This window comes from Lepidochelys kempii, chromosome 6 (genome assembly GCF_965140265.1).
Source record: "Lepidochelys kempii isolate rLepKem1 chromosome 6, rLepKem1.hap2, whole genome shotgun sequence".
In the NCBI taxonomy this organism is placed as follows: Eukaryota; Metazoa; Chordata; order Testudines; family Cheloniidae; genus Lepidochelys; species Lepidochelys kempii.
Window position 1 is genome coordinate 126995051 of NC_133261.1, and position 23561 is coordinate 127018611.

The following is a 23561-nucleotide window of genomic DNA, read 5'->3' on the forward strand; positions in this document are numbered from 1 at the left end:
CAAAGCAAGGAATAAGAATGACTACTATACTTGGCAACTTATAGATACACATTGTTCTGTTTAGCATTTCCCCAACTTTATTTAAAAGAAAAATGATGGTAGTCCACTAGACCAGTCAGGATTCCATTTCCTCTGCTTTCTTTCAAGAGAGTGGAATATCCACTTCAAAATGCATGCCAGAGTTGTACATAGCTCCTAATTGTACTAAGTACACAGGAGACTATAGTCTTCACTTGCTCATCTTCCAACTTTCCCCAGTCTGTGGTCTGTCTTTGGATCAGCAATAATTGCCTGAACTGCTACGATAGCTTCATTAATTTTTGTTTGCAGCTCTCGGAGTTCCTCTATATGCAGCAATCGAAGAATTTGGGCAGCTTCATTAAGAACAGCATCTAGTTCATTGGCAAAAGGAGAAATGGATTAATAGCTAATAAGCACTTTCCCTTTTAAAACATGGAGACACTCAGACAAGAATAATTCACAGTTGTATGAAAAGCTCAGAGCACAAACTAAAGTATTCCAAATTTGCCATGAACCCTTTTGTAATAATGGGCCTGATTCTCAGGCCTGGCCAGCGTGTTCTGTGCAAGACCTAAATTGGCTTTACACAACCTCTGTGGTACTCCAAATCTGAAGCTGCCCAGGATTAAGTGAACAAGGGAGCTGCAGCAGACCTGAAAATGAATTAGTTTTGAGTAGTAGTTTAAGGGTAAAAACTATATCTGTGGCAGTCAGAGTAGACTAGACTGTAGACAGTTAACCATTATTCACTCAAACAGAGAGCACATCAGTTTGTACTATTATGTCTGGCTCAAGTATGCTACCTGCAAACCAATAATCAAAACACAGCAGATCAACACTGGTTCCTTTGGCAACCATTAAATCAACAGAAGTCCTCTGCCAGGAGAAACAAGGTTTTATAAACAAGACACTTTCAAAAGGATAAATCCCTCCTGCAATAAACTATGTCAGTCTTTATATGGCAGCAACATGTAAACATTATCCTGAGACATATTCTACTCTATCAATATACCAGTAGTCTTCCATCTTCTGCTGGAGCATAAAAGTAGAAGAACTTTTGTAAACAAATTCCTGCAAGTAAGAAAAACCATCCCTTTTTGGCTTCTATCCGCTTCTGGAAAAATTATGCCTTTTTACTGAACATGTCATGTACTTCTAGAGATTAACTATGTACTTCGTCCAATGCAGCATCATGTTTAAAACAGCATATAAAGAATAAAATCTCTTACCTCCTGTGTCAAAACCAAGAATGTGCTTTTCTAAAGCAACAGGCAAACCCTTAAAAGGAAAAAAAATTAAAATGCCATTAGAAATGCTTGGGAAAAAATTGGGCAAAATTATGGTCCATTTTATTCCAAAGTTTAGTCTAACTAAAACACAAATGTGATCATTCCGGTTGAACCCACCTGAGTACCATGTTCCTCACAAGGACAGCATTTGACCCAGTTTAGTGCAATGTGTAATCTAGCTGTACATCAAAGGGAAAGTTTCATCCTTAACACCATTCCCTACATTCATTCATTCTCTTGCCTGCTCGTAGAGCACAGAGTGCACACTTTGGATCACCTTCCAGCTTTCGAGCAGATTGCGGTAGCCAAGTTTCTAAGTCCTATTTCTACAGCATTGCTAATAGAAATGCCAAGACAATCTCACAGTGGCACCACTGTAAGGTTACGTCTACACTGCAGTGACGCAGCTACGCCACTGTAGAGCCCCAGTTTAGACACTTCCTACATTGACAAAAAAGGTTTTTTCCCCTCAACGTAGATAATCTACATCCCTGAGAAGTGGTAGGTACATCAATGGAAGAAGGTTTCTGAAGGCCTACACGCATCTACACCAGGGATTAGGTCTACCTAACTATGGTATTCAGGGCTATGAAAAATTTGCATGCCCTGAGTGACGTGGCTAGATTAAAATTTAGTTTTAGGTGCAGACCAGGCCTAATAGTTTCAGCTGAGATTTTACTGGCTGGGAGACAGAAGTCCATGGACAAGGATAATACAAGACTACTTAAACACAAGAGGGAACAATCCAATTACTAAGGCAGTTCAAATTTTATGTAAGACTGAGAGGTCACAGCCAAACCAAGCGAATTAAGTTAAATGTAGCACAACACCCTCAGTCCAGCTACACAAAGGCTCCTAGAGCATGAGGAAAGTAAGTGGTCCTTTATATGCAATGTTCTCTCCATCTCCAACCTGTAAAGGGTAACTGTCAGATTCAAACTTTTATATTAAATTTCCTACCTCTTAGATTTTTTAAGTCTTTACTTGTAATCATCTAAAGTCTTATTTCCCACAATTTATTCTGTTTACCTCTTCTACTACATTCATCTGACACGATGAAAACAATTTTCTCTAATCAGTATCATACTGTACATTCACAAGATGCTATATGTTTGTATTGCAAACGCTCCAGAAGAACATTAAATTTCAATGGAAACAATTTTTAAAATTTGTGAACCGCTATAGATGTTTTCTATAAACACGCATTTAAAAAAAACCCAAACTTGGGACCTAAGTTGACCCTCATTGCCTTATGGGGCCTTAGAGGCCTGTGGACGTAAGTGAACTCAGTCAGTTCCTTGTGGACTGGTTCCCACATACAAAGAAACCCCACAAAGCTACAACTAGCATCTTCAGTCTTGAATGAGCATGGACACACTTTCAAAACAGTCATGGCCCAATGTTTCAATGCAAATTCGGTGTTTAGGAACTACTCATGCAAGATCTACAGCAGGCTTTGAAGCTACTACTCAGAAAGTTGTTACCCACATATGAAAGCCCCTAGCTTCCGGGGGCCAGATAATCCATGTGAAATTCTTCGTTTCGGAAGAAAGCGAAAAAAATATTTCTACAACATAAACATGACAACAACCAGTCGTAAATTGGTGACTTGTTAGTTTTAAAGTGTGTTGGAGGACTGAGGCCACTAATGTTACTTTTCTGATGAGAAATACTATTTGGTAATGCCTCCTTCCCACATGGACATGGCGTCAGCTCTGTCCCTAGAACAGAGAGTCCTTTTGGTGATACACAGTGATCTATGGCTCTCATAGCAGCTGTTCATCCTGGCAAAGCGGCAGGGAAGTCATTCTCTTCCTGGATCATGTGGTATCTGTTATTGGGGCAGGCAAGGAGCTGTGGGAGCAACAGATGTTTCTGCAGCAACAGTGGGTGTGCTCTTATTCCCCCAGTGGCTCCAGGCTTTTTGCCCAAAGTGATTTTTAGTTCTCTAATGGTGAGCTGGCAACCTGAAATTAGGCCCTGACTACAATACATAAAGAAAAGGAAACAAGTGGTCATTTAAAATCCCCTCCATCCACTACACTAATTCACTTTACAGACTCATGTCCAGGAAGAATCAAATTTAATAAGCAACCAATTTCAATTTTGTGTGACCAAAAATAATTGAAGTCACCTATCGTTTTTGCAATCCAGTGCAAATAAAATGAAAGCCTGCCTGATTTCAGGCTGTGCAAAACCTTTGCTTCAAGACTAGCCGTTCCATGCACGTTTTATCCAGCACGGAAGTGTCACTAAAATTTTAAATACTAGTCCCTTAAAATAGAGGGCTATCTTTTCTTTAGAAGCACTGAGGGATGCCATTATACAATTTGTTACACAAGACAGTTATTGTTTTCCAGTGACTCTAGTATACATTTATACCAGATGAAGTAAGCAGTGCTGCATTGAATCATGTGCACTGTACAGCAAGGTCTAGACAATATGGTGGTAAAAATGCCCTTGTCCGTTTTACACTTGAGCTCCTGAACCAGCCCCTGGGGTATTCGTTAACTCGTGCTGACCGTTAATGGCCCTCTCAAAGGGCCTCTCTGTTGGCCAGATTCACTGGAGCACATTGGACTTGACCTACCCCTTCCTACCTCTGACACTCCCTATGTCAGAAAAACCCCAGGAATCAGATGCTGTCTTAAGGCAGCTTTATATCCCCTTTGTGTCATAAAGAGGCTTTATGAAGGGATGAGAATGTGGTCTTGTGGCAAGACACCAAAATAATTAATGTAACTACTTCCTCTCCCTTGTGTCTACTGTAAAGACTTTACAGTATGGACACTGATTGCAAACCTTTAAATACTGTAATACAGATAAAATGATCTTGTACTGAAAGCTTCTTATGTTTATAGACGGAATTTGTTTTCATATTTCAAATATACCTAAGGTACATTACAGGAATTGGAAAGTGTTCATATTCAAGTCAGTGATAAAAGTTTCTCTTCAGCTAAAAGTATAATCAGAATCTTAGTCTAGACTCTGATTAAATATTGACCTAGAGCTATAAAGTGTCAGTTAAAAAAAATCCTAGTTCCTATTTAAGTAAGTAAATCTACTGACCTTAAAAGATGTAGTTTTTGAGAGTCCTAGCCAACTTAAGTTTTCAGTTTATTCACAGAGCTGGTAAAAAACAGGTGGGGTTGTGCAAGTCTCCCCACAGAGTCCTGGCAGCATGCCTCATCCTTCAGTTGGAGAAATCATCTCTAGGAGTTCCATTTCTACATCCATTTAATCCTTAGCCATTGTGTTGAGGCTGCCAAGAATGTCAGTACGACAATTTTTATGCAGAGTCTTGTCCAAGGGGCACAGGAAAGAGACCATAGCTTCACTGAAAGCAGTTATTTAATAGCCATCAGACAGCTCAGGTTGGTAGTGTCCAAAGTTGGGCAAAGTCTGAAAAGTTTGTTACCCTCTCTATCCCATTAAATTCCTAATGATTTAACTTCCTAAAAGACATTTTGATCAATTTGGCACCTTTGGTCTTTCTTCCTCCTAGAAGGTGTGTTGTGGAAGATCCAGTAGTTCATTATATAATCTATTTATTCTGCTAATCTGATTTCCCAACTCTATGCAGCACCACCAAGTTGTGTACATTCATTAACTAAGTATCTGAGTGGTTATGTTACCAAAACACTCATCCTCTCACAAACCGATTTCCTCCTTACTATTTGTCTTGGTCACTTACTGCATCACTCTAAAAATTTAGTCCATAAGAACTCTGGGCTAGTTACTGGCTCGTTCTATGCCTTCTGTGAAGAGCCAAACACACCTCTGGGAACTACAAAATATTAACAGATAACCCTGATTGCCGAAAGTAGAGAACAAAATGGAATTCTACCCTCTCCCAAACAAAGAATAGGCTTATGTTTTCTCATAGCAGTTACTAGTGGGGGGGCAGGGCGGGGAGAAATCAAACTTCTGTTTTCCTACTCCAACACCGTAGTGACGCAAGTCACAGCAGCAGAGGGTTAGCTTTCAATTTTACAAGCTTAACATCCTATAACTGAAATTGATATCGTAATCTCAGCTGTTCACATTTCTCTTCTGGTAATAGTTTTAAAATCTAATTCAACCACTAAGGTACTGTGACAATGCACCTCATATTGGTCATAGTAATATTATGATGATAGGATTATGGCATAATAATGATGCATTTCATACAGGATGGGTCATGTAAGCGGTCATTGGAAAAGTTATGATTTGCTAAATATGATTATCCTATTTGTATGCATGTATCATTTTTGTATCTGAAGTTATGAATATTGACTATATATATATATATATATATCTGTATTTCAAATGTGGTTACACCTGGGTAACACCCACTAGGCAAAATGCTTCCAGCTAGACAGCTGGTGGTGAAGGGCCTATTTAGGATAATGGGCCATTAGGAAAAACAATAAGCCTTAGGAGAAGCTTATCCCCCACCTGGTGAGCCTTCCTGAGAACTCCAGACAGCCTGTCAGTAATGGCTGCTATGACTCAAGGGCATCTGACCAGACCACATGACTCTATACTCCATTTCGGGTACCTGTATTTTTTCCACAAACTGGTCTGGGAACCAAGTTTGAAACAAAGGGTTCCCACTATATGGAAAAGCTATATAAGGCAGGGAGTGACATCATCTGTTCTTCACTCCTCCACAACTGAACACCTGAAAGAAGCTCTAAAAGAAAAGGACTTGGAATGGCAGCAGGGAGCCCAACTGCAAAGCAAGTGCAGCTTGTGCCTTGAGAATCTGCAAGCCTTCTTGTATCATCAGTCAGGGTGAGAAATAGCTAATTCACACCCAATCTTTCTAATATCTTAGGTTTAGGTTGTGGTTTTGTGTATTTACTAGGTAATCTGCTTTGATCGGTTTGCTATCACTTAAAATCTATCTTTTTTTAGTTTATAAACTTGTTTTATGTTTTGACCTAAACCTGTTTGCCTTTAAGTGAAGTGTCTGGGAAAAAAAATCTCAACTTGGTTAACACAAGTTTGTTGCATGTTTCTCTCCATGTTGAGGGAGAGGTGAACCGGAAAATAAATTCATACCGGTTGGAGTTTCGACCAGGGCAGAGCGGTACAGCTCTGGGGTCCTAGGCTGGGAAGCTGGGGATATCTTGGCTGTAGCCTCTCTATTGTTGGTTCATGCAGTGGCTGGACAGCTGGCATGTAACGGTAGCTCAGTGTGTCCCTGCCCACGTGAATGCTGGTGGGAGTGTAGAACTGGGAGCAGTCTGCAGCTTGTCCCAGCAGCACAGTGTGAGAGGGAGCCCAGGCTGGTGGGTCAGAGGGCTCAGTGGAACCACCCAAGGTGCCAACTGGAACTGGGGAACCCATCACATGTACATTTCGGCCTTTGTTTATTGCACCACTGCTTACTAAGTCAGTGTGGGTTATAACTCAAGACTCATTTGTAGTCACCAGTTAACAAGTACAAGAAGTGCCATCTATTTATCATACAGTATGTGTGCTGTGATGTAGGTATTATGAGGAATGAAGGGACCTGCTACTCTTGAGCACATATAGATGCTTTTTAGGAACAGTTCTGGACGATGCTTTGCCCTAAAGGTGTACAAGTTGCCTTTACTACCTGAACTCAGTACACCACACCAGCAGCTCGTACTGCAAGTAATGGAATGAATGGCCAGAATGTTTAAGAAACGACTCTGATAAACCAGAATTATTCCCTGTGAACATTCCTTCTGTGATGTTTGTCCAAAAGCATTCTGAATGCCTTACAAACCTATTAGTATTCAAAATGGCTCTGTAGCCGTATTTGCACAGATATATTATTCATGCAATTCTTTAATTACGGAATTATACATCTCCGTCATTTCTCTTGGATGGGGGGGAAAGAAGCCTAGATTCCCTCCCAAACTCCCACAAAAGTCACATGAGAAGCTAGAAACAGCATATTCTACACTACAGAGAAGAAAATAAAATATTTCCACTTGTTTATTTAGCCACCACTACTACTTGGAAACAAGAGTCAGCCCAGGACCTCTCTGCCAATTTCACTGAAATGATACTGAAACCTGTCGTAGTGTACATTACTGTAATGTTAGAGGATTGTGATTACACTCCATTAAGCAGTAAACTTTTGTTTAAATAACTATCATTTACAAATATAGCTATATTTGTAATATGAAAAATCACATGCATTTGATTATGCTTTGTGACTTTTCCTTTGCTCTTTCAGATTCAGGTTTGCTGTATGAAGTGGATAAATCATCTTCTACTTCTCCTACCTGAATGCTACCACATACAAATAACATTTCTATATTTAAATGTACTTGACTGAACACTGTAAAGACTCATTACATCAGGTGGACTTGTGTTACATGCACATACCTCCTTTGATTGATTTGCCTTTCCTATGGCGTCCTGAGTCAAGCGCTCTTGAACCAAAATGCGAATTGCCTAGGAAACAAAATTTGAAGACCAACATAAGAATTCCATGTTGATGCATGTCTCTCCAGTACTCCAAGGAAGTCAAACAGCTTGAAGCAGCTTTAACCTCTACCAGAGGCTAGCTCACCCCCAGGATGAACTAGCCATGGTCCCCTCCCAAGTCAGCAGTACCTACTTTTGAGGCTATGCTGTCAACTGCAAGGCCCCCAAAATTTTGCACTACTGGAACCTTTCCATTGAATGTGCTTTCTGCAGCTGGGAGTCCTTTGCGATGATCTAAGCCCTCATCCACGCGCACAGAATCTGAAGTAAATCTGGCTATTGAATTGTTTATAAAATGTGAAATCAAAAGGACCTGTAATATTTAAAAATGGGGGAAAAAAGTCCAGCCTTGATCTTGGATATCTTAGAATCCTTCTGCCCATCTGATTAATTTACTGGCTCCTGCACTTGGCAACTTGCACCACTCCAGGACTATTCATATTGATACACGCCTGTATAAAGGCCTCTAAAAATAACAAGGGATATGAGCGAGCCAGAATTCGACCATAACAAAGCAAAAAGCCTGCTCATTACAGCGGTTTCTCTCACCATTTCCTTGCTGAGTTATCCAAGTTTGACAAAAGCACTCAAAATTACTTCATGCATCACTTCACTTTCTATTTCTCCTGTTGCTTGGCATATGATTAAAGTTGACATGTGACATTACAAATTGATCTATGGCAATACAGAATTTTCTTTCAAACCAGGGGAGCTAGCATTGAGAGAGATTAATTTGACTAAGAATATGAATTTGTTTAGTATATCTCATGAAATCATTACATCTCGGATGATCATCAAAATAATGAGACGTAGCAAAAAGAAAATTATTTTAGCACAGTTGGTACCTGTGAGGAAGATGTTCTTCCCGGCCAACTTCTCAAAATGTTAGTTGGGCAAAGAGAACATAAAGGAATTTTTGCTTTACTAGCTACTAAGGTTTAGTAAATTTTAGCTGGAACTCGTTCTCTCTTAGGTTTTTCTAAAGCAGCCATTGTATAACATCCAAGTATTAATTTAGATTATCACATTGTTCACATACAGATATTATGCATCACAAAATTGTGCACAAACCGCAATTCCACCGACACATTCTAGCAATATCAAGCCACGAGAACAAAATTAGGGTGGTTTATGTAGCCAGAACTGCCAACATGGAATTTTAGTCTTAACCCAGTTAAGAGCAAAAGAGCTCTCTCAGGATGTTCTTTGCCATACTCTCCTCTTGCCTGATTTGTTTTGTCATCCTCTCCACATTTCTGGTCCTATTCACTGCTTTTCTCTCAATTTTTTTTTTCCCCAAACACATTTACATAGAAGAACATAGTACAAATATAGTAGGGCTGTCAATTAATCGCAGTTAACTTGCGATGAATTGTGATTAATATTTTAAATCAAGATTAATTTGAGTTAATCGCAGTTTTAATCTCACTGTTAAACAATAGAATACCAATTGAAATTTGTTAAATATTTTGGATGTTTTCTACATTTTCAAATATATTGATTTCAATTACAACACTGAATACAAAGTGTACAATGCTCACTTTATATTATTCATTACGAATATTTGGCACAGTAAAAATGATAAAGAAATAGTATTTTACAATTCACCTCATACAAGTACTGTAGTGCAATGTCTTTATCATGAAAGTACAACTTACAAATACACTTTTTTGTGTGTTACATAACTGCACTCAAAAACAAAACAATGTAAAACTTTAGAGCCTAAAAGTCCACTCAGTCCTATTTCTTGTCCAGCCAATCACTAAGACAAACAAGTTTGTTTACACTTACGGGAGATAATGCTGCGGGCTTCTTATTTACAATGTCACCTGACAGTGAGAACAGGTGTTCGCACAGCACTTTTGTAGCCAGCATTGCAAGGTATTTATGTGCCAGATATGCTAAACATTAGGACGCCCCTTCATGCATTGGCCTCCATTCCAGAGGACATGCTTCCATGCTGATGACACTCGTTAAAAAAATAATGTATTAATTAAATGTGACTGAACTCCTTGGGGAAGAATTGTAGGTCTCCTGCATATATTTTATGTTATGGCAGTCTCAGATGATGACCTAACACATGTTGTTGGTTTTAAGAACACTTTCACTGCAGATTTGAAAAAAAGCAAAGAAGGTACCAATGTGAAATTTCTAAAGATAGCTACAGCATTCAACGCGAGGTTTAAGCATCTGCAACGCCTTCCAAAATCTGATCGGGATGGGGTGTGGAGCATGCTTTCAGAAGTCTTAAAAGAACACTCCGATGCGGAAACTACAGAACCCAAACCACCAAAAAAGAAAATCAACCTTCTGCTGGTGGCATCTGACTCGGATGATGAAAATGAACATGCACTGGTCTGCACTGTTTTGGCTCATTATCGAGCAGAACCCATCAGCATGGACGCAAGTCTTCTGGAATGGTGGTTAAGCATGAAGGGACATATGAATCTTTAGAGCATCTAGCACATAAATATCTTGCGACACCAGCTACAACCGTGCCATGTTGAACACCTGTTCTCACTTTCAGGTGACACTGTAAACAAGAAGTGGGCAGGCTTATCTCCTGCAAATGTAAACAAACTTGTTTGTCTTGGTCATTGGCTGAACAAGAAGTAGGACTAAGTGGACTTATAGGCTCTAAAGTTTTACATGGTTTTATTTTTGCAATGGAGTTACTTTTTGTACATAATTCTACATTTTTAAATTCAACTTTCATGATAATGAGATTAACCTAATACAAGTACTGTAGTGCAATTGAAAAGTACTATTTTGTTTTTTACAGTGGAAATATTTGTAATCAAAAATAAATATAAAGGGAACACTGTACACTTTGTATTTTGTGTTATACTGATTTCAATTACATTTGAAAGTGTAGACTACATCTAAAAACATGTTATTCCATTCTTGTTTAACATTGCGATTAATTTTTTAAATCGCCTGACAGCCTTAAAATATAGCAATTATTGCTGTCTAGCACTGGATATAGTGAAAATGTAAAAACTACATTTTTAACATAGCTATTACAGGTTTCCATATACTTCATAAGAAGGCATTACAAACTTCTAAATCCACACTATCTCCAAAACAAATTTACACTAGATTGTAGACTCTGCAGGGCAGGGACCTTATCCTTTTATTTGTCTGAAATACCTAGCAGGTTTTTGGTTGCTGAACAAAACAAAGCTTATAATAAAATGTGGAAATGATTTTGTTAGTTTGCTCCAATCCAGTACAATTATGTAAGAATACAGTTTTGAACTGAGATTCATAGAAGACTTCCAGAGTTCCATCACTGAACCACAGATCTTCTGTGCCTTTCAATTAGTACTTGGGATCGGAGCATAAATTAGAAAATTAATCAGCCAATTTGCTTTATCTGGCCACTAGAAAGTCTGATTAATTTACAGGATAAAATAAAATCTGCTTTAGTTAAGGCAAAGTGGAATGACAGTCATGTGGAAAAAGTACAGGACTGGAAGTCAGGAGAAACAGGTTCTAATTCTGGCTCTGCCACAGATTTTTTAAGAGACTCTGGACATATCACCTAGCCTCTGTCTTTAAGTTTCTCCCATCTCTAGAATAGAATACCATTATTTATCTCACAGGTATGTTGTCAGGTTTACATTCATTAACATTTTTAAAGCATTCAGAGATGCTGGAATAAAAGGCATGAAATAAGTGCAAAGCAGTAGCTTTAGATGGCTCAGAAGCATTCCAAGTACTGAACACGAATTCTCAGATAACGACTTCAGGAATTCTACCAACATTTGTTGAAAATCTTTGAATGCCCATATCTTCAATTTGGAAGATCATTTTTCTTTTACTCCAACCAGAAATTAAGTACAAAATGTATTAACAGACAAACTTTTATTTGCACCTAAAAAATCAAAAGTTACTGTCTTCACACACTATGTTATGGGTGAGTTTGTTTCCTGGTAGATAATAGTTGCTCAGACCAGATTCCCAAAAGATGAAAAACTAAAGATGTGAACCTCACCTTAAGCATTACCAAATAGTCGTCATGTCGCTGGATTTGAAGAAGGTTAGCCAAAGCCATCACTCCAGCCTTAAAGTCAGGATTATTCACTGCAAGATAAATACTGTCATTATATTTGGTTCTAAAATGCAGGTCAGATTTCTAGCTCTGCATGTATCAGACTGATCACAAATTTGAATAAGGGGTTCACAGTAACTTGCATGAGTAATCCCACAAGACTACATAGGTGAGTAAGGGATTCACAATCTGGCAATATGTTTGTTTAATCTACATTTCATTTTATAAAGCAAGCAAACCCTGAGAACTGCTGAGCAATTAAAGTGAAGCTGTATTCTGAAAACTGATTATATAAAAATGGCAATAAAGTGTAATTAGCATTATTTTCAACCCAGTATGCATGTTAAATACATGGAAATGTCTTAAGAAGCAGAAGGCCAGTCCGGAACAGCAGGGACCAGAGGCAGTCAGAATGCATTGTGCTCTTGGGCGATCAGCACCAGCTCCCAGGGCTGGGTGTCTTGCTCCCCTCCAGGAGCCAGCACAGGGACCGTGGCCAGGCACATCCCCTCCCCCACAGACATGGGCCCCTTGCCTGGGGAGCAGCCACTGCCCTAGCCCCCCGGAATACCCCTTGCCCCCCCCCGGGGACTCCACCGGGCCCCTGGACATCATCCATACTCCTATTGTACAGGCAACTGCCAAAGTCCCACAAGGTACCGAGGGAGACTGGGTCATGTGATGGGGAGGCTGATGTCGCCATGACACCTCCCGGTCACATGACAGGTTCTCCCCACCACCATAACACTCCCAGATCATGTGATGGTGTTCCCCTCCCCGCATTGCCATGACAGTGTGCAGGAGGGGGTGTTGACGGGGTAGCAACTAGGGATGTAAAATATTAGTAAACAGATATAATTTTAACAGATTCAATGGGTAATTTTAAAAATATTTACATCCCAATAATGAATATAAATCAGAAGTTAAGAATTTTAGGACAAACGAAGCAAAGGGACACAAGGAGAAATCTATGGGCAGCAGAGTTAGAGAGAATAAGAGGGAGTTTTTTAAATATACAAGGAACAAAAAGAACCCTAACAATGGTACTGGTACATTACTAGATGGAAATGGTAGAATCATCATAATAATGCAGAAAAGGCAGAAGTGTTCAATCAAATTGTCTTTTCTATGGGGGAGGGGGAGACAGATGATAAAATCTCATCCTATGGTGATAACCACTTTTTCCATTCTGCTAGTATCTCCAGAGCAAGATAAACAGAAGCAACTAAAGTAAAACATTTTAAAATCAGAAAGTCCAGGTAAGTTGCATCCAATAATTTTCAAAGAGCTGGCTGAGGAGTATACTGGACCAGTTACAGAAAACTGAAGGAAAGCTAATCTTTTGCCAATTTTTAAAAAGGCTCAATGGCACGATCCAGGTAATTATAGGTAAGGCTAAGATTACGTCAAGGAGGTCGCAGAAGTCACGGAATCCATGACTTCCAGAGACCTCCGAGACACTGGGGCACCACAGCTGCCCAGCTGCTGTGGGGAGGACCAGGCAGCTTCCCAGCAGCTGCCACAGGCAGGGGTGAAGGGGGAGCCGGAAGCTGCCCAGCCCTGTAGGGCAGTGAGGGATCCCTCCCAGCTCCCAGCCCCATGGGCAGCAGAGGGACCCCAGAGCTCCCCAGGTGCTACCGGCGGTGTGGACCCCTGCAGCTCCCAGCCCCCACAGGCAGCGCCCCGCCCCACAGCTCCTAGTTACCAAGAGCAGTGGGGGACACCCCCCCACACACAACTCCCAGCCACTGGCCAGTGGTGGGAGGCCGCAGCTCTCAGCCGCTGCATGCAGCGGGGCCAGGTGCTGGACCCTCCTCTCTCCCCATTTTGTCAGGGATGTTTTTAGTAAAAGTCAGGGACAGGTCACAGCTTCTGTGACTTTTTGTTTATTGCCCATGACCTGTCCATGGCTTTTACTAAAAATATCCATGACAAAATCAGAGCCTTAATTTTAGGCCTGTCAGCTTGACATCGATCCTGGGACTCAAATACTTAAAGGAGGGTAAAGTAATTAATGCAAATCAACATGTTTTTAGAAAATAGATCCTATCGAACTAACCTGATATTTTTCATTAAATTACAAGTTTGGTTGATAAATGTGGTGTTGACATAACATCCTTAGACTTCTGTAAGTCATCTGACTTGGTACCACATGACATTTTGATTAAAAAAATAGAACTAAATAAAATTAACGTAGCTCGTATAAAATGGATTAAAAACTGGCTAACTGATAGGTCTCAAAATGTAACTGTAAAATCATCATCAATCGGGTATGTTTCCAGTGGGATCCCACAAGAATCAGTTCTTGGCCCTATGCTATTTAAGCTTTTTATGAATAATCTGAAAGCAAACATGAAATCATCACTGATCAAGTTTGCAGACAACGCAGAGATTGGGGAAATGGTAAATAATGAAGAGGACAGGGATCTGGATCACTTGGTAAAGTGTATTTACCAGTTTGCTTCTGGGAATGTCACATGGGACTGCGTTAAAAGCATTAATAAAAATCAAGACATAGCATGTTGATTGCTCTCCCCCATCCACTAGTCCAGTAACCCTGTCAAAGAAGGAAATTAGATTGGTTTGGCATGATTTGTTCTTGACATTCATGTTGGCTATTACTTATCAACTTATTATCCACTAGGTGCTTACAAATTGGTCACTTAATAATTTGCTCCAATATCTTTCTAGGGATCAAAATTACAGTGTAATTACCCAGGTCATCTTTTTACAGATACGTACTATTGTTTGCCCTTCTCCAGTCCTCTGGGACATAACCCATCCTCCTTGAGTTCTCAAAGAGAACACTAATCATTCCGACATTGCTTCAGCTAGTTCCTTAAGTACTTACGGTGCATTTCATCAGGCCCTGCCGACTACACTACATCTAGACTAGACTAGACTAGATTATTTAGAATATTCTCTTTCCCCCCACCCCCCTTCTTCTGGCTTGCGTTCCTTCCTCCTCATGCCCGAATAAAACTCTAGGTATTTTGCTCTACAGGAAAAAGATTCTCCCACCAAAACAAGCTCTTCATCAATCCAATTAAAAAAGACTGAAATTAAAATGGAGTAGCTATTTTGGAGCAAAACACTAGCACTCGTCTCTCCTTCAGTATAAATGCAGAATCTTGGGAAATAAAGCTTTCAAAATGAACATCAAAAGACATAGCATGCCCTGAGATAGGTATTTTCAGTACAGGATTAGAATATCAGAACCCACAAATTTCAAAAACTCAGAAGATGATTTTCTCAATTTATCTGGTATCCAAAATGCTAAAATATTGACTTTCAGGTTCTCGCTTAAAATATACATAGAGGTTGTAGATTTAAGTGGAACAGATTGAAGGAAGATGCAACAACAAAAACGTTTTTCTAGAGATCAAAAAGATAAAGTTACTACATACTTACCATCCAAGTTTATCAGTGGCTCTGCATTTTTTGCTGCATTATCAGTATTTTTAGCACTGTCAGGCGTGGAGTCCTTATACTTATCAGCTGCCAAAATAAAAACAGTTTTGCTTCATGAATGTAAAATTCAAGTGAGAGCTAATAATTAGTTAAAAATTAATAGAGCTCAAAAGCATAGAAAAAAGCATTATTAATGCACATTGTTAGCTGCAATTGGGCCAGCTGCATTTTCACCACACGGTAGAAGACTGGCAGCCAAATCAGTTTGTAGAGGTTTCAGTTGTTTCCCCACTACTGAAACGCCAGAAGAGTAAGATTCTAATAAACCTTACTCAAGTAGGAGTTGTTACTACTGCCTACGTACTAGCTCAAAGGAACAATTTGATTCTTGTAGAGTTAAGAACTACTATAAAAAAAGGTTGTCAACTAGCTTTCCAAGTTAGAGCCGCTTCAATATTAATGAAGGTGACATTCAGTAATCACTCTAGATGGGACCATTAGTCACACATTTCAGTTGACCCTGATCCTTGGACATTGGATGGATGAGTATGACACTTTACTATACAACTGACACCATTCCTATTGGATAACATGATAGGAATATTGCCATTTGCTTTCATATTGGGGAAAAAAATTAAGTATATCTTGCTAAGAACATGTGACTTGTTATTTCTGAAGATCAAAGATATGCTGAAGACAGACAAAGATGTCTTTTTCTGCACCTCCGTGCCTCACATTGATCCCATAGTGAAGTCAACTCTGTGTATTACTTCAATCCTTCCTCTGCCAACAAACTAGGAAACCAATTTTGAGTTTGCTGTTAAAAATCAACCCAGAGAAGTTGCTCTGGAAAGGAGAAAAAACTCTTATTTTGAATGTTACAAAATAAAAATAGGAATTCATAAAAACGCTGAAAGTAAATTACACCTTTTTAATAAACAAACTTTCTGTGCGTTCTCCTTGCCTCAGTTTGAAAAATCCTGTAAAATATTAACAAAAATCATTCAAAACCATTTCCCTACCACCTTTAAGTAAAGGTATTTAAAAAATCAACCATACCATTATCTCCATACTCAAGCCTAACAGCTAACCCAAGAAGCCAATCAATTGTTTCCTGTCGTTCTTGTATCTTGAAGGGACAGTTAACATCTTTCAGATACTGTAGAGGAGGGAAAAAAAAGGGAAAACGCATCCATCATCATGGCTGGTTGGGAGAGAACATATCCACGAACGAGTCAGCAGGGCAGAACTGCTTTGATAAATAAGCATTATGGACAATCACCTCTTCTATCAAGCTCTGTATTGTCAGAAGGCTAATATTAATGAATGATGTCATCCTGAAATTCGTTATACTCCCACTGTGGTTCCTCTGAGGCATTTCAGTGCTTCCCATGCCACAATTCATCCATGTCTCTCAGCTTAGTACAGTAAAAGCTTTTTTATCCGGCTTGTTGGGGGAATGTCAATGAGTGAGTGAAAAATGCCGGTTAACTAAGAGGGAGTGACTTTGGGTGTGGGAGGGGGCAGGGGGCTGGGTCACGGGAGGGGGTATGGGCTCTGGGAGGGAGCTCGAGGCAGCAGCTTGGGGTGTGGGAGGGGTTTTGGGGTGCTGGATTGGAGGGGGGGGCACTCATCTCAAGAAGCTCCCTGCAAGCGGCAACCTGTCCCGGCTGTTCCTAGGCAGAGGTGCAGGAAGTGGCTCTGCGTGCTGCCCTCACCCCGCCTTGATCACTAGCTCCGCAGCTCCCATTGGCTGGGAACCGCAGCCAATGGCAGCTGAGGGGGTTGTGTGTGCAGGTAGAGGCAGCATACAGCTGCCGCCTAGGAGCAGCTGGGACAGGTCGCGGCTTGCGGGGAGCTGCCTGAGGTGAGTGCCCTACCCCCAGATCCCAAAACCCCTCCCACACCCCAAGCCCCCTCCGGCACCCAAACTCCCTCCAGAGCCTACACCCCACACCCCCTCCTGGACCCCAACCCCCAGCCCCGCACCCTCTCCCACACTAGGAGCAGCTTCCAGAGAGCCACACAGAGCCAGCCTTGCTGGCCCCAAGCCAACTGGACTATACACTGGACTTTCTATGAAGATTAGAAATGTCGGTTTATAGAGCTTTCCAGTTGGTATAGGGCCGGATAACACAGCTTATACTGGAATCATATCTGCTTCTGAGCTAGTGAATAATTGATGTTTTCCTTATAATATTATACACAAGAGATTTAAGACACTCTAAAACATTCTAATTAAATTTATATTTTATGCCACCACCCTGAGCCCCCACATTTCTTCCAACAACACAAGCAGGGAAAGCAAAGGACAGGTCAGAAAAACTGAAGAACTACACCTCCAGTGCTTTAGGGCTCAATTCTACAAAGTCCTGAGCACTTTAGCCTCATCCCTCAAGACACTGAAGCATGCAAGTAGTCCCACTGAAATAAATGTGCTGAAAGACTAACGGCTTTGCAGCATCAGATCCAGAGAGTGTTCAGCACCTTGCAGGATTGTGCCTTCAGACAGAAAGGAATGTGGATGTCACACACAGACAGTGAGGAGAGTGTCAAAGTGTTCATGCACAGCAGGTCTGCCACAAATAGATGGCTGTCTACCATGCTTTCTGCACGCAGTGGACAATCATCCATCAGAAGTAGCAACAGATGGAGTTGGCTACAGTAGACCTTTATATGCTGCTAAAACTAGGATTATCTGATCCTAGTCAGTTTCCACCTTGGTGTATAGTTTCATTTAGAGAAAAACTGACTATTTTTAGTCCCTTTCCTTCTGCATCAAAGGCAGAAATACCTTATCCAGTAAAGAGGTAAAGATACCAAATATTGCAAAAACTGATAGTGTTTAGATTAAAGTGGAAATTATGTACAACAAATTAAAGCGTTCAATCACCCCTGCATTTTGGTTTCTGTAAAATATTTAGATTTCTAGCAAATTTCGAATTCATCATTTTCCCCCTTTCATACATATTTTTTGTATGCAGTGCTGTTATAGCCACCTTGGCCCCAGGATATTAGACAGTATGTTTGAGGGAATATCTTAGATTGGACCAACTTCTGTTGGTCTCTTCTTCAGCTTTGTGTAAGCACAAAAACTTGTGTCACACACCAACAAAAATTGGTCCAATAAAAAAAATATTCCCTCACCCACCTTTTCTCTCAAATATTTGTTGTAACATATAAATTGAGTAAAAAGAGAAATGGTTTATCACCAAAAACTACCACCACACATAGGCTATAACGTGTTCTACTATTTCAGGTACAAAGTTACCTTTTCAAAGGCTTTAGGCCATTCGTCATTGTGTATGTTTCTTAGATTTCCTCGGTCTTCAATCTTGTAGTGTCTGATTTTCTGGTCTTCGAGCCAGACAATAAAGTTTCTAAATTCTGTTTCATCTAAAGCCAGAAATAAAAATAAGCTAAGAAATAAATCAGAATAAAGTAATGTTTTCTTAGAAACAGAAGTCAATGAGGGAAGAAGCAGGCCCTTAAATTCTGATCCACTGCATGGAGGTAATTTAAATACCTGTGTCCCCAGCCAATTAATTTTCTTTTTAAATTCTATTGTCCAGTGATTCCAATAATACACCTTAATTTATAATCTTTCACCATGTGGTCTCTTGGTGAGAATTTACTTGAGTGTTTAATCATGTTAAAAAATGGGCTTAAACTTCTAATCAGTCAACAACAAGAACAGATTTTTGTCAGAAAATGTAGTTATAATTACAACTAAGCAAAGTATGAAGAGAAAGGAGAACAAAGCAATGATAGGAAAAAATTGCAATTCAATACTCTATCAAGTCACAGGTTACAAGACGGATTGGCTAGCAGGTCACTGAAACAAGGATGCTACATTTTGTAATGTGCATCAACACTGTCTTGTAAAGACAACATTCATATATATGATACATGTACACGCCCCTCTACCCCCTCATGAGGCAGAAAGAATTTTGTTCCTGATCAGTGATCCAGGACTGACATGAACAAACTTAAAATATTAAAAACTGTCCATGCAGATTCTTAGGGTGAGATAATTAAGATACTGTGCTAAATTACATTAAATCAGAAACACATAATGGCCCCAGCAGTATCTGTATCCATCTGTGAAAGCATTCTTAGTCAGAATGCAAAATTTCAGTGCTTAGAGTATGGGTGTTATTTCACTTTTCAAAATTTCCTGTCAGTCTAGTTTCTCGGAGGCTAGTGTCCCAAGCTAGCGTACCATCACACTAGAGCTTAGGCATCTGGATGTCTCGAGTGACGAAGCACTGTGCATGCTCAGACGCAGAAAAACGTATGCCTAGGAAACTTTTTTTTGCAAAAACTTAAGCATTGAGTGAGTTCAGGCACCTACAGGGTTCAGAGCAGATAAACAGGGGTTTTGTGAATCCCAGTGGGGTTTGATTCTGGGATTTAGGCACTTAACATGGCAATTAAGCACCTAAGCCCCTTGGCGAATGTAGACCTGGGTTTCCTGGCTCTCATTCAATGTAAAATGCTTATTTCAAATCTAACAGGTCCTACAGAACAATCACTAAATTAGACGAATTGAGGTCTGGGGATGGAGGGAGGGGTGCAAGATGGTTCTCTCTTTGGCCATGAGATCCAGAAAACAAAAACCTGCTCTTCAGTGATATAACACGTTAATTTCTACACACAGTTGATGGATATTTTTAAGCTATAGTATCTCACATTGGCCCCTCAAAGCAGCAGGGCTATTTTGCATTGGTTCAGTGCTTAATATCCTGTAGCAAATTCTACTCCTGGACCTCGGACGAGGGTTAATTTTCAATCCTTGCAGTGAGCCATTCTTTCAGAAGGGGTGGAAATCGATATTCCCAATGCCTGAAAAAATGTTTTGGCAGAATAATGTACCCTAATCCTGTTGAAAGCAGAAGGGAAAAAACAAAAAAGAGATGTGCTCCCAACCTAAATGAAGTGGAACTGCCTGACAAGATAGATTTGATAAGGTAGACTCAACAGTGATCAAGGTGCACCACAAAGCACTTTAGACAAGCAACAATGGCAAATGTCAGTATGCAAGAACATCTCTTTTCCACTTTCTGAAGGAGCCACCATGGAAAAAGACAACAAACCACCTGAAGATTAAAACTGAACACACAAGCCAAACTACACATCTATCGATCTATATATGTCTATCTCCCAAAAGACTACAGTAAAAGAACATTAAGGCTGCAAAAATCAAGCGCTGAAAAGTTAGGAAGTGCCAGAAGTAGGGATGCCTGTGCACATGCATTATGATACAGTCTATAATTACATGATCAGGTACTATTTTTTCCATAGGAACACCACCTGATTCAGTGAAGGTTGGACCTGCTCTGGGGAATGAATCAGGGCTATGTGTGAATGAGACCTGTCTGCAGGACAACTGTACCTCCTTGGTTGTTGATGTTGGAAGGTGTGTAGTGAACAAGGTAGGGATTGCAGGAAGAGAAAGGATGGTCTCATGGTAAAAAGTCAGCCAAACGGTGCACTGCAGAACTGGGTTTTATCCCTGCCTCTGGCACAGAGCTCCTACAGCAGGCTTGGTAGGTTACTTAAAACCAGACTTTTCACAGGTAGCAACTAAACTGTGTGTTCATTTTTTTAGGTGTCCAACTTGAGATCCTGGGATCTGAACTACAGAAGTGCTGAGCACTCACAGTTGCAACCAAAGTCAATCAATCCAAGCTGCGTCTGAACACATAAAGCAATATATAATGGAAAGCACTCTGAAAAATCAGTTACTAAGCATCTCAAACTGGACATCTGTGCCTCCTCCGGTCGATAACTGCAAACATGGGTATATAATATCACCACCTTAGCCCCCAGAAGTCTTGTGAAAATAAATTCATTACTGTTTGGGAAGCACTCAGGTACTGTTGTGATAAACACCATGGAAAAACTCATGAGGAAATAATTCTGTGATCAGGGAAGGGTTTAAATAGTGTGCGGTCAGGTAGGTCTAGGGCCACATCCTTAACAACGAAGATGAAACAAAATATAGAATAGCTGCTCATTAACTAAGCAAATCCTATGCACGGAGACAGCAGCCTGTGGAAAAAAAATTGAATATGATCAGGTAATTACACACTATAAAACAATGCACACACCCAGCTGAAGTAAGGTTGCACAGGCAACTTGAATTCTGGCATTTGCTAACTTTTTACAGTGTCACTTCACCACCTTCATGAATTAAATTTAAAATGAATTAAAAAATAAAAACACAGATTTTGACCAGAAACAGCCTTATCGTACATTGTCCAGGAACATCTCTTTCATAGCCTGATTGCCAGGAAGGACAAAGCATGGATTTCAGAGTAGCAGCTGTGTTAGTCTGCATGGATTGTTAGTTAACACCATTCCTAACGCTGCCTTTCCCCAGTCCAGGCAAGCCGGCAGTGGGGAATCCACCCACCCCAAACACACACTTTTCTTTCCTAGGGGAGGGGAGGACGCCGGGCCACACAACCCTGTGTGCATGAAGCCAGCAATAAAGGCTGGAGCAGCTGCCAACCAGCAGCTGGGCATATGGGGCCAGAGGCGGCAAGCGTTTTTATTGGAGGGCGGAAGCCAAAGGGTCCAGTAGCGCATTTGGGAGCAGCCCTGGAGCTCTGCAGGAGCCGGAGGGGAGGGGCGCTCTAAGGCCAAAGCTAGGGATGACGATAGGGGGGCTACCAAAGCAGAGGAGGACAGGGTGCCCTGGGGGCCACCAGAGCGGGGGGGGGCGGGAGAGCAGGCCTGAGGGGGAAGGGACAGGTCAGCTTTTTTTGGGGGGGGGGCATAGCAGGCCGGAGGGGGAAGGGCCGCGGGGGAGGGGGCAGAGTAGGCCTGAGAAGGAAGGGGCAGGTCAGCTCTTTGGGGGGTGGGGGGGCAGACCAGGCCTGAGGGGGGAAGGGGCGTGGCGGCAGCGGCAGGGGGGGGGAGGCGGCAGAGCAGGCCGGAGGGGGAAGGGCCGCGGGGGAGGGGGCAGAGTAGGCCTGAGAAGGAAGGGGCAGGTCAGCTCTTTGGGGGGTGGGGGGGCAGACCAGGCCTGAGGAGGGAAGGGGCGTGGCGGCGGCGGCGGGGGCGGCAGAGCAGGCCGGAGGGGGAAGGGGCAGGTCAGGTCTTTGGGGAGGGGGCAGAGCAGGCCGGAGGGGGAAGGGGCGGGGCGGGGGGGGGAGGGGGCAGAGCAGGCCGGAGGGGGGAAGGGCCGCGGGGGGGAGGGGGCAGACCAGGCCTGAGGGGGGAAGGGGCGGGGGAGCGGCAGGGGGGGGAGGGGGCAGAGCAGGCCGGAGGGGGAAGGGGCGGCGGCGGGAGGGGGCAGAGCAGGCCGGAGGGGGAAGGGGCGGGGGGGAGGGGGCAGAGCAGGCCGGAGGGGGAAGGGCCGCGGGGGGGAGGGGGCAGACCAGGCCTGAGGGGGGAAGGGGCGGGGCAGCGGCAGGGGGGGGAGGGGGCAGAGCAGGCCTGAGGGGAAAGGGCCGCGGGGGGGCGGGGCAGAGCAGGCCGGAGGGGGAAGGGGCGGGGCGGGGGCAGCGGCAGAGGGGGAGGGGGCAGAGCAGGCCGGAGGGGGAAGGGCCGCGGGGGAGGCGGCAGAGCAGGCCGGAGGGGGAAGGGGCGGGTCAGCTCTTTGGAGGCGGAGGCGGCGGGGGCATGGCTCAGGGTAGCCCGCGGACGGTGAGAAGGGCCCGGAGCAGCTTGCGGGAGGCGGAGCCCGCCCGGGGAGAGGGGCCCGCGGCCTCGTCCCCTCGCTCGCGGCGCCCGGCCCCGCACCTCTGCAGTTGAAGCCGGCGGGGTTGTGGTAATCCAGCGCCGTCAGCTTTCGGCGGAACATGGTCCCTCCGCGGGCCGCAGCGCCTCAGCCTCCGCGCAGCAGCCGCTCGCTCGCAGCGCCGGGCAGCAGGAGAGGGGCGGGGAGAAAGGGGCGGCCTAGGCCGCCCACTGGCCCAAGGCCGAGAGCGGCAGCGGCCGCGACCAATCGGCTGCCCGCGGAGCGAGCGCGAGGGACGACGCCAGCGGGGAGGCAGGCCGGCAGAGGGGTCTCGCGTTCAACCAACTTTATTGACAGCGCCGCAGGCGGACACGGGCAGGCAGCGGAGGGGCGGGGCAGAGGGATAGATGGCGGGGGGCGGGGCCGAGAGAGGGGGTGGGGGCTGTGGGCGGGGCTTAGGGAGGGAGAAGGGCAATTAGGGCACAGGGAGAGGCACAGATGGGGGAAAGGGAAGGGAGGGGAGGTGGCTGGGGAGGGCTACAGATGGAGGGGGAGGGGAGGTGGCTGGGGAGGGCTACAGATGGAGGGGGAGGGGAGGTGGCTGCGGGAGGGCTACAGATGGAGGGGGAGGGGAGGTGGCTGCGGG

The 23561-nt window shown here is 42.9% G+C and overlaps 1 protein-coding gene across 2 annotated transcripts; it reads right to left on the minus strand.

Moving 5' to 3' along the window:
- Nucleotides 1-51: 51 nt before the first annotated feature.
- On the minus strand, nt 52-23176 carry RTRAF (RNA transcription, translation and transport factor). 2 transcript variants are annotated; one of them, XM_073350142.1, is made up of 8 exons: nt 22978-23176; nt 18497-18621; nt 16285-16384; nt 15226-15312; nt 11758-11846; nt 7659-7727; nt 1251-1299; nt 52-392 (listed from the first exon to the last, which is right to left on the minus strand). In XM_073350142.1, the coding sequence occupies exons 1-8, from the start codon at nt 23036-23038 to the stop codon at nt 238-240; spliced, it is 735 nt and encodes a 244-aa protein (XP_073206243.1). In that variant the 5' UTR covers nt 23039-23176; the 3' UTR covers nt 52-237. The 2 variants fall into 2 exon arrangements, with proteins under 2 accessions (XP_073206243.1, XP_073206241.1); XM_073350140.1 differs by lacking the exon at nt 22978-23176 and adding an exon at nt 21484-21785.
- Nucleotides 23177-23561: the final 385 nt, after the last annotated feature.

Excerpts from the sequence above, each read along its gene's own strand:
- RTRAF (XM_073350140.1), bottom strand. The coding sequence starts at position 21,568 with ATGCAGACTAACACAGCTGCTACTCTGAAATCCATGCTTTGTCCTTCC. Across the intron at positions 11,847-15,225 it reads GCCACTGATAAACTTGGATG|TGAATAATCCTGACTTTAAG; the intron begins GTAAGTATGTAG and ends TTTATCTTGCAG. Across the intron at positions 1,300-7,658 it reads AGGCAAATCAATCAAAGGAG|GGTTTGCCTGTTGCTTTAGA; the intron begins GTATGTGCATGT and ends TTTCCTTTTAAG.